The 16,706-nt window shown below is 36.8% G+C and overlaps 1 protein-coding gene across 1 annotated transcript in view; it reads left to right on the top strand.

Moving 5' to 3' along the window:
* DOK6 (docking protein 6) overlaps positions 1-16,706 on the top strand; it is a 239,923-nt gene that overhangs the window by 79,801 nt on the left and 143,416 nt on the right. The window contains exon 2 of the mRNA XM_059853228.1: positions 13,061-13,168. Within this exon, the coding sequence (XP_059709211.1) occupies positions 13,061-13,168 (108 nt within the window). The remainder of the gene's footprint in view (positions 1-13,060; positions 13,169-16,706) is intronic.

The raw sequence follows: 16,706 nt of genomic DNA, 5'->3' as shown, positions 1-16,706 counted from the left end.
CTTCCAATGCTTGTACCATCAAAAACTACATTTTAGTTTCTTCAGCCTTCAGAAACAAGGATAGGAGCATCAAAAAGATCTACAAAATATTTTAAAGCACATTACACTAAATCAAGTATTGCAGGATGATGTTTGCTAATGATTAAGAATAGGAAACTTCAGCAGTGCCTGCAGAAAGAATCAGACAGACTCCTCTACGGCATTGCACAGTGTATCTGGTGGAACATATCCTGTGAGACAATTACTAATGCTAATAATATTCTTCACTTGCTCTGCTGCTAATAATAAAAGAATGGGGACAGTTCATAGAAGAAAGGAATTCCTGTTGTATGCAAAAATAGAAATAGCAGCAGCAATGTAACCATAGAGAGAGGTAGAATTCTGTGAACAAGTTAAAAAAAATCACTGTAAATAGGGCTGATCTTTCAATTATACGCCTTCTCTGTTTATGTAATATTTTATTAATCTATGAAGTCTTAGAGCTTAAATCTATCATTAACCAAGACTGAACTAATTTGAAGTGATTATTGAAAGATATTTAAGTGTCCAGCAGGGCAGACTTAAGGAGACCACAGGGAAAACAGTAGGAACCAGGGACTCGTTAATTTGAAAGGTAGATGAGCCAAAGGATGAATTACATATTGTGTGCTGAGAAAAGTAGAGCTAGATCATCTTAAAGAAAAATGGAACAAAAGCCTCTGCCATCAAAAAGTAAGATGGTGCAGCATCCTCAACTGCTGGGTGTCACAGTGGCTGTCTTGCTGTGATCTGATGCTGTGAGTTCACTGGTGAATGCTGCATTGATCTAACATGTCTTTACCTGAAGAGCTTTCTGTTGATAGATTCCTTATATTTTAAAAATAAAAAAGCCAGTTGTGGAATGTATTATAACAAGTGATTTGGAGTGAAAGGCAAAAATCCATTCATGCAGATGTTAGCTGCAACAATTAGAATTTGCTCTGGGTCAAGGTTCATAAATTAAATCACAATTAACAACAAAAACTCTCTCCAAAGCATGGTGGCTATGTATTAGCCACTGAACACCTATGAAAAAGAACCATGAATGTGAAATGTCCAGTATTTTCTCTCCCTGTGGCTCCTCAGAAAATAAATTATTTCTATCCTAGTGAGCCAGTACCATAAGGACAAGAAGAAAAACTGTCACACTTCAAATATCTCCTTAGGTATAAGTTGTGTGATGAGTACAGAAGGAGTAGCAGGCCTATTGCATGGCTCTCTGCAGCTGGAGGAGGCAGAGCTCAGTGAATTGCACATTTTCTCTCATACATCTATGCCCAACTCTTACCTAACTCTCTTTCGGTTCATATGCAAGGGTCATTTAAGTGCACACTTTGAAGCAAAAAGGAATGTGTAGCAATTGCTGCTCTGCAGTGCTGGACTTAGACCTGAATGTATGGAGGCAAGAGTTATAATGACCACATATAAAGAGTTGCTTGGATTAATTTCTGAGATACTGAAATATAACTGTGATTTTAGAAACCTATTTATGATATACATCTATTGGGGAATGGCCCTAGTCTGTGTTGATTAACACGTAGAGACAGAATTTATCTGCTGCTGTCAGCATGTATTATCCAATATATAGATAATGTAAATACATACCTAATATAAAACACCTCTCAAACTCTGAATTCTTCAGTGAGGATGACTGAGATTTCCCGTGCTTTTAATAAATTTTGCACTGAAATCTTCCTTGCCTCTCCTTCCTACCCCACCTCCAAATCAGAAACCTTAATTCTAAGGTGATAAAAAACATTTGAGAGTTCTCACCCTGACTTTGTTCTAAATAAAATCAGTCAAGAAGGTGCACTTTCTGTGGATGCTTGATGTGTAAGACAGCAACTGTGGTGACCTGTTCAAAAGCAAACATAAATTCTTGAAGGTGCTAAGGGTTGGTCATAATACTCTGCTTCTTTAGCTGTTCTAATACTAAAAAATATAATAAAGTTGTTAGTCCATTCTCTCACAGTATCTCAATTTAGAGAATTCTGTATCATACAGAATTTGACAAACTTTTTTTTGTAGTTCGTGATTCATAACATGTTCTTACTCAGAGTGGTTATTAATAAAGATAATCATTCTATTAAACCTACTGGGTATTTTCCATAAAATCTGCATATTATATATTGTAACCATAGTTTTCTGCTGACTTTTTACATGGTAAGGTTGCTTAACAAAAAGCTGACTTGCTGTGATTTGGGAGTTCACTCACTACTGTCACTATATAATAAAGCTGTATCTGTACCAAGCTACCTAAATTTTCAGCCCTAAACTCTTAACTAGGACTTCACAACTAAGATAGAAATTATTACTGCAAAACCAGATGTTGCTTCTGGTAGAATTAACACTAGTAAGCACACAGCATTACCACCCTGCTTCTCTTCTATGTTAGACTGCACATTGCAGCTTCACTTCTTATATCTGAGACCGTCTCAGCAGTGTCAGGAGGTGAGAAGGGAGCAACACAACTTTCTGCTCTTGTCCTGTATGCCCTTCTAATACTGCAAGTGAGAAAAGGTACTTGTGTTAGGTACTCTTGAACCAACATTTTAGATGTTTATGCTCTGTTAAATTTGACCAGAAATGCTGCAACACTTTTTTTTTCTCTCCCTCCACCCCCTTGTGCCCTCAGGTGGTCCCCAGAGCGCAGAAAATCAATGTGCTTTCTATTTCTAAGCAGCTGATGAGACTATAAAAATAAATAGCATCAGTTGGGTAGACTAATAATATTCTTCTGCCCATGGGAAATAGTTATAGAAGGACAGTCTTACCTCCTGCAAGTTCTGGAATGCTGGTGATAGTCAGTGAAAGTAGGGGGAGGGATGGGAAACTTGTTTTGAGAGTGTTTTTCCTCTTAGATAATAATATTATCTTAGTGGGATGACCATAACTCCTTTAACAAAGGAATTCATGTTTGGTCTATGAGACCTTGAGTGTTACCAGTTTGGGTCTGAGCCAAAGCACACTAACGTGTGGCTTCTGTGGATTCACCTGAATGAATTTTGGGTGAATCTCTCAAACAATTCAGGGCAGATTTTTTTGGACACCCATCACAGGTACAGAGCAGGGAATTCAAAGTGGTCTTTTGGACTTAGGAATTTTGGGTTTAGAATCCATCTGCTTTTCCTCTGTTTTATTTCCCTGGGGTCATAAGAACGTGGTTCCTAATCCCCTGTAGAAGCTATTTCCCCACAGGACACGCTGTCTGGGAATGTAACATACCAGCTGCATTTGTGTTCTGGGGAAGCTATTTCATGCTATTTTTCTTTCAGTAAAAGCTGTCTTTATCTGTTAAAAATTTGCTGTTGCAACAAAAGCTGAACAGAACTGGTGTCGGTATTTACAAGGGCTAAGGGCTATAGGTTTTTCTTCCAAATCCTCTTAGTTGTGTGTAAAAGCATTTGTTTTCTGATCCTTTCCTTGCATTGGATTATGTCTTTATTCATTACAGTATTGATGCATTGTCATAGCAGACTGGTAACATCTTTAAGCAGAGATTTTCTGGAAATACGTAGAGCAAGAGTGGCAGAAAGCAAATCACTTAGAGAAATCAAGCAAAGTTTGAAATATGTGTCTTTCTGTCTGCATTTGTCTGAAAGTTACAACACCCAGAGCAAGTCCTGGTTGGGGTTTTATTGGGTGCTTGGTTTGATTTCTTTTTGTTTGTTTTGTTTTGTTTTTTACTTCAAGGTAATTCTGTGCATAAATATTGCAGGGAATTTCAGTGAATTACTCCATTTTAGTATCCATTTAATTTCTGTGACAGAGGATTCTTGCTAACTCAGAGCGTTTAACTATTTTCACTTACCACAAGCTGTGAATTCATCTCCCTCCCCTTCAGTTAATTTAAACGTAAGAAGTAATGAAGGTCTTTGGGGCATGACAGCATCTCTTACAACTATGATTCTTTGTCAGGAGGAGATTTAACCTGTAGGTTACAGTGATGAAGGTGATCAAATGCCAGAAAAACAGCACTGAAATTAAACATCCTCTTGAACCATTACTATTTGTATGGTCCTGCTCAAACCCTGCTGCAGCCTTCATTTTGCAGAACACCTTTTTTTCTATATAAGATTAATTTCTTTATAAAATCTAGTGGCCATATCATAGTACTTAAAGTGGATTCAAAGTGGAATATCTAACTACATAAAAAAATAAAAGAATGAATTTGGTTTGTAGGAAACCAACACAATTGAGTCATGCAACCTGGTATTTCAGATGTTCATTGAATATGCCAAAGATAAATGCCATTTTTAAAATATGTTCCTCTTCTGTGGTACAGTGTATCAAAATATGTTTGAAGAGCTTTTCTTCTACACTGGCACTTGTATATTCTTTAGTCTCCCTGCATAAACACGATGCACACACTTCATGAGTGCCTGTGTGCCAGAGGGAGTGACCAGGAATTTAACAGAGTCACTTACAGATTACAGTGAGCTTTCACCCATTTACTTCAGTGAGGCTGGGTTTGCAAGACTTGCTACATATATGCTGAAATGACAAAATGTGCCAAAGAATAAAAGGCTCTAACTTTCCTATTCTTCTCTGAGGATCAATTGCTGTTAGAAATTATACTCCTACATAAATATACAGCGGCACTTACAGTCAGCTCTCAGTGTTTTTTCTTTACAAAAAATGCTTTTGACTTAGTGCTGTGCTCAGCTATGTTAAATCCCATGCAAAGCAAACTTTTCACTTATTTTATCTGTCAAAACAACAGCATCCTGAGGACTTTGATGCCTTTGCTAAGTTATTGCAGACTTTCTCTGAGTTTCTCTGCAATAATGTAGGGAAAAGATAAATGATCAGAGGGCTGGAGCACCTTCCTATGAAGATAGGCAGGGAGTTCAGGTTACTCAGCCTGAAGGAGAGATGGTTCTGGGGAGAACCTTAGAGAATCTTCCAGTACCTAAAGAGGTCAAAAGGGATGGAGCAGGACTTCTTACAAGGACATGTAATGATAGGACAAGGGGGAGTGGCTTTAAACTGAAAGAGAGTAGATTTAGATTAGATGTTAGGAAGAAATTCTTTATTGTGAGGATGGTGAGGCACAATGACAGAAAAGTTGTGGATGCCCCATTCCTGGAAGTGTTCAATGCCAGGTTGGATAGTGCTTTGAGAAAGCTGGTCTAGTTGGAGGGGTCCCTGCCCCCCATGGGGTTTGTGTGAAGAGTGGGTTGGAACTAGATAATCTTTAATGTCCCTTCCAACCCAAACTGCTCTACGATTCCATGATGTGTTAGAAAATCTAGCTGATGTAAACCCGAGGAATAATTTTGGATTCTGAAGATAAATTTGAGCTTGTAACCTTCTAAATTGGAGCTGTAAAAAGTATTTGAGTTTTTCCCCCTTGGTAGTATAGAACAGATGTATGTGATTACTGTTTTATTCTGAAGCTCTGCTTCATTTTAAGGTACTCAGTTGCACGTGTTTGATTTTTTTAAGACTTACTTTCACAAATCCCTTCATTCCTAACATAAAGTGCTGATGATCTGAGGTGATCGATACCATCTTTCAGTGTGTGTAATTTCAGCTTGAGTGTAATAGTCTGAATTTTCTTTTCAAGAGACATAAATAAGAATTCTATCTCAATAACTTGTTTGTTTCTCAGCATTAGGTTCCCTTGGTGGTACAATAAATACCTTTAAATTTTTCGGAAAGTGATGACTGTCTACAAAATATGTGTAAAAGATACCATGTTTCAGCTTAATAAGCTCATCAGTGGAAGAAAGATAGTGGTATTTCTATTATTTGTATATGTATTTAGAGCAGTAAAAATAAAGGAATCCTAGTTTTCTTCTCTAAGTATTGCTTTGCATTGTAGTATATCAAACCATTCTTTGTAGTTTTTAAAATTCAAGTGGGCTGTGTTTACTTGTAACTAATGAGGTAAAATATTTTTTAAAAAGTGAGATTTTCACTGGAAAAAAACCCCTTCAGATGAGTTAAGTAAGGTAACTACTCCAGTTCAGTTTGAGAACTTACTTACTCAAATTTAATATTAAAATATTGCAAAACCGTAACTTTCTCTGCTGATATTTTTTTCTGATTACATCAAAAAAAGTATGTGTAGGAAGAGATATCAACATACATGGGTGCATAATTATTCCTAAGCAGGTGCTGCACATTCAGCTTAGGCTTAAGCTCAGTGAAATGCTTGAGATTTCTTGAGCAGAATAATTTCTTAAAAAATATCACAAGCTCTGGGGGTTTTCTGCTGGATGTGTGCTACAGCTCTTGAAACCAAATTTTTTCTTCTGGTTTTGAGAACATTTTTTTGTCATCAGCTCAGGGGCCAGACATGAAGTGAGCAGTATTAGTTTTCCTCCAAAAGGATCACTGCAATTAGTCTTGCCAAAGCTGAGTCAGAGATGCAGAAAGCCAAAAGAAAGGGCTACTAGAACTGATTTTTTTAAGTAACCATTAGATCAGTTCAGATAGAAGTTATAAATTCTACTGACCTGCAGACTGCTGAGGAGTCAGAGTGTGTTATTTGTGTAGGCTGTCTTCCTGCCCTTGAATTGCCCTGATGGTACTTCAGAACAAAGCAACAGTGGTGAGGTTGTAAGCTAGGGGTGCTTAAGGATTGATGGAGTCATTTAACACTTCTCACAGGAATACAAGGTACAGATCTGTTCAGATATGTATCCTCTGCTCTCTTTTAAACACATAAAAATAAAAAGCCTTCAGATTCCATAACTAAACTGTTTGCACAGAGTAGTTTAGCTAGTAGAGGAATAGTTGGAAAATTGCTATGGTGTACTTTGATTTCACATAAATCCCTAATAATAAAATAAATCCTTTTATGGATTACATGTATAGCCTGTGACTATAACACCATAAATTATAGTATATTATAAGCATCTATATGAATCTATAATGGCATGTTATGGCAGCAAAAAGATGACGTGTGTATACTATAACTGGGTGAATTGTCCCTAATCATCTCTCTCTAACCATCCTAATTGTCAGACTGCAATCAAGCCCACAAGGATTGATCTAATCTTAGATGAAACAGTTTGTAGCAGATGTTTCTTTATTTCTTCAATTCCTAACTTTAAATGCCAGCAGATTTGCAATGTGCAAAATATTAGTAATAAAAAAATGCTATCAGAAATTTTAGGATTTGAGCTATGATACTAAAATTAGGTGACACCTACTTGTATTGTTGCAGAAGGTCATGCTCCAAGCCCTGTAAACTAGAAGTTTAACCTTCTCCCTAATTTGGATGATGAAATGAAGCTCAAGGGTATATGCAAGGTTATCATATATGAGGAATGTTTCCCTGCCGGATAGCATTCACAGCATATCTTCAGACAATATTTCTCATTGAAGACACTACTAGTCTTTTTTTCTGGTATATATTTGTGGGATTTCTTTAATCCTGACTTGGCAGCTTAAACAGCTTTGCTTTTATTGAGGTTACTTTGTGGTACATAGTTTGGTAACATTTGAAGAAAATAGGTTAAAATAGGCAAGAGGAGGTGGAGAATTAGACTCAATTAAAAAAAAATTGAAACTAAAAACTGAAACTACCCAGGCTTATTGTATATTGTGGTAAAGTGTCAGCCCCACACCCCAGAGCTGCTGACAGGAGCAGGTAAGCTCTTGCTTCTGAGCAGAGCTATGGATTCATTTGGCCTCTCCTGTTTGGGTGCTTCATATCAGATGGCTGTGGTGTATCTCTGCCCTTCTGCTGGGACAAAGGTGAGTTCCCAGCAGTGGGGTAAAGGAGCAGGAGCTGGCCTCAATTCCCTGCCACTCTGCACCCTCTGTGCCCATTTGGGAGCTCAGTGCTGTGCAGTGGTGCTCCGCCTCTCTTGCTTCTTCACATGAATCCAAATTTGCCACCCAAAATGCACCCAATTTGTGCAGTGGGAACTGTATTTAATTTCTATTTTCAAAAAGGTAGACAGCAAAATCAGAGCTGTTCAAATGTCGGTAGCTCAGGTAAGTGGATTGCAACCATGAGCTGTTTTGGTTTGTAGTTCAGGCTTTTTTTTTCTGTTAAATTGACTCAGCAGTATCTTAGATCCTGTAACTTGTTCTTTAGGCTGAGGTCTAGATCCCTATTTTCCTCCTGGGCCTTTTTACAGGTAATAACTCTGTTTCAACTTCTCCTAAGTTTTACTTGAATGTGTGACAAGTGAAGTTTCATTGAAGCAGTAAGGTGTCACCTCTTGTCTCTTCTCCCTTAGCCAAATTATGTACAGAATCAAAAAATGGTGGGTGTCAAAACAATCATTAAATATGACTTTACTGTGACAACTATTTTTATTTTGCTCATTATGAATTCCATATTTTTAAGTTCTGACTACATTTTTTATTTAACAGCAAACTGCATTTCTCTTGCATACCCCATAGAAATATCCATTTAATGGAGATACCTAGTGAGGTAAACTTGAACACATTCATATTTTAGTGCTTTTAATGCATATGCTGCAGGTGTTGTCTTGTCAAACAGGAGAGAAATGCACATGGCAAGTCAGGGATGAGAAACCAACTAGCCTTTCCTGCAGATAATGAGATGTAAATGCTGAATGGAATATTATTAGGTTGTTGTCTTTCTGGGAGAAAATTTGATAGGTTATGCTGGCAAAAAGCTCCATGAGTGATGCTTCAGTGCCTGTCCTGGTCAGTGATGGTTTCTGTTAGTAATTAGGAGCTGACTCATTGCTGTTTCTCTCAAGAGACAAATGTTTCTACAGCTAGTGGCAGAAAATTAGATGGTTTTCCAATATACCCAAGAAAGCTGCCATTTGTACTGTCCTTTGGATAGGTGCAGGGAGATTTCAGAGCATCTGAAGTGATTTGGAAAAAAAGCTTATCGTATTGTAACTTTATTAAAAAAATAAAAGCATGGGGATTTTTTTTATTGTTGTTTTGTTTCTGTTATCTGTTTGGTTGTTTGAGTGTGAAATTTCTGGAGTAATGTGTAGAGAGTTGTCAATAAAAGTCCCTTCTCTAAATATTAGTGATGACTGGGAAAGCTTTATTTGCTACAGCTGCGGATAAATAGAAATGGGAATTTCAAAAGCATTTATTGTAAATGACTAGGAAAATGCCTTAGAAATCTCTGGAAAATCATACATAAGATTTCCACTATAAACCAATTATTTTAAATTATTTTAGAAAAGAAGAAAATATTTCCTTCTTTCTGAAGAAAAAAACAGCCAGTGGATTTCCTGCAATATTTATTTTAATGGATTTGTCATGAACAGCCATGGCAACAATAAAACAGAATTGTATGATGTGATCTTGAAAAGTAATGGCCCATTCAGAGGCCAAATTTTTGCATATACAAGTCAAGAATCTTAAAAAATATGATCATGCTAGAAATGTGAGCTGAGCAATATACTATATTAAGCAGAATAAAAAGTATCAAAATAAGATTATGCAGAGATTTCCTAATTAATTGATCTGTTGCAGTGTTTCCAGTAGAATATAAAAGAAAGGATCTCCGAAGATTAATAGAAATGTATCAGCATTAGAAGTCAAATTTCTAACTGGAAAGATTTCAGAAATCATTGGGGTGGGGGGGGTGGGGGTGATAAGGTAATGCTGTTCCAGGTTCTGGAATCCTCTCAGTAGCAAGATGAGGCTGCTCAGGGTCCATCTTGAGGAAAGAGGCTCCTCTCCCCTGCAAGCTCATACATTGTAATCAAAATCATTCCCATGTGCTATCACAAGGGGCAGCCTAATCAGCTCTCACCAGACCACAAGTGTGCTGAGTTATTGCCCTGGCTTACTGATACATAATTGCACAACATCCTGGGTAGTAGAATCTGGAAGAATATTTTTTTTGCGCTTTGCCCATCTTGTAAAACCAAGATAGGAAGGATGTTGTTTAAAGAGGTTCAGCTATGCCTTAGGCTCTGCAGGTAATTTCAATAGAATCCTTCTCAAGATTGTAATGGACAAGTTTTTTCTAATTGATAGAGTAATAAAAGAAAACCTAAACCCACCTTGTACTTAATGCCATCTTCCTGAATTTCTTCAGTAAAAAATGCAATGTCATAGGACAGACTTTGTGCTGTTTGCCCTTGATACAAAATTTTAAAATCTTATTTGTTGAACAGTAGAGTGCTCATCCGAGGATGTAACCCTGATTAAATGATCAAATATTTGGCATTTCTTCAACTAAGCACATGTGGAAAACAGTCTCACAGGAAATACTAAGTATTATGGAGACAACACAGCGAGTGGTTCTAATTCTCTCAGTTCTGGAAGGGCTGATGCTGATTTCTCTCACAATGGCTTCCCCAATTATCTGAGGACTTTAGAAGTCTTTCAGAAGTTTTGATTACAGCCAATGGCATCCTAAAGTAGGCCAGGGATAAAAGAGTATCCCACAGTTCGTGAATAATTGAGTAGGCTTCTGTATAACAATGAGGTGCCTTATGAAAGGCAAATGTTTGTTTGCTGTGTGCTCACATCTGCACCTATTTATTCATATTTATAGGTAAATTCATATGCTAATGCTTTTCCAAGCACTAGGATACAAAGTGTCTGTTGGCATAATAAGGTAAAATGCTGCTGAAATGCAATGGAACTGTACATGTTTATACCAGTTTTAAAATTAGGTTGCAAAAAATAAAATGCAAATGCGAGGATGTATCTTGGCATAAGTACATAGAATATCAGGAGTCCTCTTTGGGCCATTTCATTCTTCAGATCTCTCCTCTTCTTAAAGGTCTGGAAAAAGCAGATGCCAATAAATTGAAGCAGTTGCAGTCTAAAGGACAAACTTATGTTTCTCTCCTCTTGCTATTCAGTGTTCTCTAAAAGCAAAGGCTGTTCATTCCTGCAGTCTGTGTGCTGAAGCCTTTGAATTTATCTCGGTTTTGAAATGTATGAGAAGGCTGATGAGCATCCTTAAAGATGACTAGCATCAAGCCCTGGTATTTGATGGTAGTTCCCAGTAATAAGGAGGTCAAACCCTTCCTCTAGAATTTCATCAGCTTATCTGCAAAACCTCAAACTCACTTTCACACTGTCCCAAATTGATATCCAGTGAAAAAAAGACTGAAGCCATCATTTGTCTGAACCTGCTCATTTGTCACTAAAGGAAGTACTCTGGAGTATGCATTAGATGACCTTTGATCTAGAAAAAATTCTCATCCTCACAGGGAGAGGTCTGACTCCATGACTGGGATGTCTAGTTTGCCTTTTTTTAGGAATATTTCTAAAGTACTGGATCTAACTGATACTTCTCATTGCAACAAAATATGACTCTCCCATATACGCACATACAAAAATATATTTTAAAAATCACAAACAAACAAAGAAAAAAAACAAAACAAAGAAAAACCCCTCCACCAACCTGTCATGGTTTGAGTTTGGCGAACTCAAAAGGAACTTCTAGTGGGGGTTCACAGCTTTTAACCCCCTGTGTTCTCAAAAGCGTATCTATGCCCTCTGTAAACAAACCAAGTGCCAATATTAAAATCTAGACACCGATTAACATGACCACACCATCTCAAAAAAAAATCATTTCTCCTCAAACCACAACATTACGTTGTAAAATCTTCTGTTAATCAACATAAATTATCAATTTCATTGTCACCAGCTGTCAAAAATTCAGGTCATCTGCAAAATGCAGATTCCATGACTATGCTAAAACCTACCACCGAGATGATGACTTGGTTTGGTATGGATTTTCTAAAGAGAATTTTTTGAGGACTGTAAGTTGTTAAAGGCATATAATGAAAATAAGGAAATCAAGAAAACATTTGAAATTAAGATAGTTGTGTTCACCCTGATAAAGCACTTCCTAGGAAAAGACTTTCCTCAGAGGAAGAGAAATGGACTGAAACTACACATAGATTAAAAAAACTACCCAGGATCCCAGAAGAGACAGAAGTATTATTAAAAGTGACACTTTTATTAAATAAATAAATATGTCCCTTTCAGACAGTTGGTACTGCTATTTTTTAGTAAGGTCAAAATTGTGTGAATAATCTATATCTTTGTGTGTGGAGTTTTTCACACCACAAAATTGTGTAGAGCTAATATGTTTAATCAAGGAATAACTGTGGGAGCAGTGCTGTAGTTTTGGTAAAGTCAAGTTGCAACACTGCCAAGATGTTATTTGAAGAAAGTACTATCTAATAAAGATGGTTTATGATGTCCCAAAGTAATGTCATTTTTTTTCAGGAAATATGATATTGTCTTTGCTTTCCCTCAGGATAGGTGAAGTAATTTCTGAGACAGAAAGTACAGTTGTACAGTTGCCACTTTACAGCTTTAGCAGAAAAAGCCTAAAAGTTTTACACTTTGCAATATGTATACTGGCAGAGGATTTAATTATATACCATGTTTTCTTCTAAAAGTCTTCATAATTAAACATGTTGATACTGTAGCCCAATGGTAGGCTTTTAAAAGAAATCACTTACTTTGATAACATTCATCTTAGATAGTGGCAACAGGATAGTATCAGTAGTATTATGTAATAATGTGGTTAATTAAGCCTAATTATTTTAACGACACTACATTTTCTGCTTGTATTCAGTTTACACAGCAGACTGAGGGGAAAACTCTTCCTGCTCTAATTTCCTTGGGTCTTTTAATTACTTATTTTTTGGTTATGGGAGGTTTGGTTGATCCAAATTTACAGTACTTTATTTCTTACGTTGTGTCATTAAATTTTGTAGAATTTGTACTGAGTTAAGGCTCTTCACATATGGCTAATGGAATCATTGGGTAGTAGTGGGTTTGGGACTTTTTTCAATGTATCCTTGAATTAATAACATAAAATTGCATATGGTATTGTTTATAGAGCTGTCCAAGTACTGGAGAGAAGAATGAAGTAAACTGCTGTCATAGATTATAAAACTAGATTGATATCTAATCTCTTACTTGCAAAATATAGTCTAGAGGATTATCATTAATCAGCTTCTCTATGAACTGCAAATTTTACTCTTAAATAAAACACTGTCATTTTAAAATTTCTTGCTAAGTCAGTTCTGTAACTGAATCCATTTGTAATACTGTCTACCGTTAAAGAAAAACTAATAGAATCCATTGATTTTGTTCACAGATTTTTAGGCGTTGTTGGTTGGTTTTCAAGAAGGCTTCCAGTAAAGGACCCAGGAGGCTAGAAAAATTTCCAGATGAGAAGGCAGCATATTTCAGGAACTTCCACAAGGTAAGTCATGCCTTTCTCATGAGCTGAAGCATTGCCTGTTTACCACTCTTCCTTTGGAAGAGTGCTCTTGCTATGTCTGGTTTGCAAACAGTACAGTGAAAGCCTTGTTGAAAACCTAATCCTGTCAATAAAGCAGAGTAAAATATCTGCAAGTCTCAGTGATGCAGGTGAGATATCAGACTGATTTTTTTTCCAGATGAGCACAAAACCCTCAATGTATTTGAAGCAACAGAATGATGTTTTTTAGTTAAACACTTGTAGTTTGGAAATGTGTAAAATTGACTGCCTATTTAAATGTTTAATCAATAGTTGTTAGCTAAGTATTACACGAATTCTGAAAATGCTAAATGCCTCAGCTGTAATGGTGGCACTCTTCAAATGTGTAAGGTTCTTCCCAGAACTCAAGATTTACAAGCTCTGTCAAAAAAAAGATTTTTAGCAGTAGAAAGCCAGGATTCACTGAATGAGATACTCCCTGCTTCCTCTATCACTCACACTTCTGTGATGGGAAACAAGATATTTGAGCATGAGTTCTTCTTTCTGTCCCATAAGTTACTGTTATCAGCCCCACAAGTCTGTCAGGAGACTTCATGCTGCCTAATCCTAAAACAGGGTGGGGATCTGTGCTTGTACTATTGCCTTCTATCAAGTCACTGTTGGCTTTATGACATATCAATGTTAGATATTCCATTAAACCTGTCAAGTTGAAACACAAAGATGACTTAACCAAGGGCCATGCAGCAAGCAGTGATGAAGTGTGAATGTAACCCTAGATCTCTCGAAGGCAGGTGTGATGTTTTTACTATAAAACTACAAATTGGCCTTTAAGTTCCAGTAGTCAGACTGCTCTAGCATGGGTTCCCCTGTGGGGACACAAGTCCTCACAGCTAACCATCTCCAGCATGAGCTCCTCTCTCCATGTGTCCACAGGCCAGGAGCCTTCTCCAACCTGGGCTTCTGATGCAGCCACAGCTTTTTTGCAAGGCTTTGGGGAAGTTTTTTGTGCTGTTTTCTTTTCATTCTTTTTTGAGCCTGTTATGCCTATAGCATACTTAATGTGGACTCAGAAAGACTTTATATGTTGCCTTTCAACTGTCATCACTGTAGAAAAATAATATGAAATGCAGGAATTGTTTGAGAAGCTAAGAAAATGGTGTTGATACTGATGCAGCTGCATGTTGTAGTATTGATGGAAGAGTCACCGTTTGCAAATGGAAAGGAGGGGTGTTACTCTTTGCTATCTGTTTTCCCCCCTCTTTTTCCCCTCTGTGAGGATAGGAAGAAAAGGAAAAGAAATGGATACTTTTTCCTATTTAAAAAGATAATGTGTTTCTGGCTGCAGTGAAAGAGGAATTGTATCTCTTCACTTGGATTATATCCATTTTTCAAATGAAGCCATGAAATAATTTCTGAAGGTATATTATCACAAAATAGAAACCCAGAATCTTATTCTCTGGCTTGATTTTTTTCCTAAGGATGTTTTATTATTTCATAGTGATTATTCTCTTCACTTACCTCAGTTCTGATAAATAAAATAGTGGTGAAGCAGATGTGCATGGGTTGTGAATAGTCAAGCGTGACTATTGAGGGAACAGTGCAGGTTGTTACAGGATCAAATATAGTTATTTGATTGCTGGAGTTGGATGAAAATACTCTGATTTTCTTCCTTTCTTTTCTAGAGCTCTTTATTAGTTCATTATATTCTGAAGTTGTTCAAAATACATATATATCTCTAGTCAGTGAAAACTATTAGCCCTGTCTTGAAATTCTCCGTTTCCTTTCTCACTCACAAAATATAAAGAGGGTATATGGTATAAAAAGTTGAAGATTAACTTTGAACACTAAGCATCAATGAAAAAAGTATTAAATATTGAAGAACTGAGACTTAGTACTTTTAAAGAAAGATTAAAGTAGAAGTTGCAAACCTGACTCCTTATGAAAGAACAACATACATAAAGGGACAAAAGGCTCTGTTTCTTTGCTAATATTGATCTAAGACTATATACATCAACCCTGAGATCCTTTCCCCAATACAAAGTCTTTGTAAGTATTAGAAGATGTTGGTGTAGAGGGGTACTCAGAATGCACTGTTTCTCTAGCAACTTTTGTCCTTCAGACTTTCATATCTGTCTGGGTTACCCTAGGAGAAGGCCTAGGAGTAGCACAGAGTTAGATGGTATTGTGCAATTTTTTTTTACTTTCTTATAGAGGAAAAGAAGAAAATTAGAATATAGAGGAAAATTTTGCATCTCAAGTGGGAATATGCCAAAAATGAATATCTTTGATTTATCTGTGTTCAAATCAATATTCAGGACAAACAGTACCCCAATATAACTTGTAACTCATCGAGGTCTCCACTTTTCAATGTTTGAGTTTGAAATGAATCTCAAATGAAATTCCTCTTAAAAATAATTTACCAGGATGACTATATATATTTTCCATACTTATGTAATACACTTGTGTACTGGGCAATATGATTTATAGAAGGGGCTAAACAAAGGAAAAAAACCCAGAACTGGTAACGCAAAGCTAAGATAATTAAAAATAGAGATTTTCTGGTTTACATATGCTAAATAAATAGTCATTAATGAGTAAAAAAGCTGCCCTCTTAAGAAAATTTATTTCCTCACCCAAGTATACAGACTATTTGTGGGTTTATTTGCTATTCTATAATTCTGTAAATTACTGTTGTACATTGCTTCAGTGTTGGGGATTTTTGCTAGTAATTTTCTTACTATAAATAACAGTAATGACCTTAGTCCTGGACAAGTCCCTCCTAACAGCATCAGTGCATATTACATTTGTTAGCCAAAACATGACCTCATCTGTTCCTTGCAGTTTCTGGTATCAAATTAAAACTTCTCATTACTGTAAATTTAGACCATTGCAGTATTGCTCAGGTAAGTTTATAGCTTTGCTGTTCTGTTTTTCCTTGACCATTCATTGTGGAGGCTGTGCAGAACAGCTGTGCTGACTCCCATTGCTCCCTCCAAAGAGGGGACAAAACAGCAATAGCTCTGCATCCATGCAAAGGGTGGGTATGTTCTTGGTAGCCACCCCTGCATTGTCAGAAAAGACCAAAAACAGACACCACAGCTTTACCAACTTAGAAGAGAGCAAAAACAAAAAAGATTTTTTGCTTCTGTAATAAAAGATAAAAGGTATATAAAAAGTGATTTTTTCATGCTTTGGAGACATACTGATCAGGCAGAACCAGTGCCTGTAATCCATTAGGAGTGGCTTTCAGGAGCATTGCAGCAAATCAACACGAAGATTCCTAGAAATGAGAGATCAAACGTCCAAACCTGGACTGTATCCAAATGAACTAGGAAAAACATTACACAGTGGGCCAATTAATTGTTTATGCAGAATTAGAAAAAGCAAAGTAGAGCTTGAAGAGCAACTAACCAGAAGTGATTCTGACCCATCAGGATCAAAAACCTTGCCAAAGACCCCAGAGCATGAAGCAAATGTGCAAGAAAGAGAGTAGAAATGAGCACTTTCACACTGGGGTTTACTGTAGAGAAAAGTGACATGC

The sequence above is a fragment of the Haemorhous mexicanus genome, chromosome 1 (assembly GCF_027477595.1).
Source record: "Haemorhous mexicanus isolate bHaeMex1 chromosome 1, bHaeMex1.pri, whole genome shotgun sequence".
Classification (NCBI taxonomy): Eukaryota; Metazoa; Chordata; class Aves; order Passeriformes; family Fringillidae; genus Haemorhous; species Haemorhous mexicanus.
The sequence above is the reverse complement of the archived record's forward strand: the minus strand, read 5'-3'. Positions and strand labels throughout refer to the sequence as shown.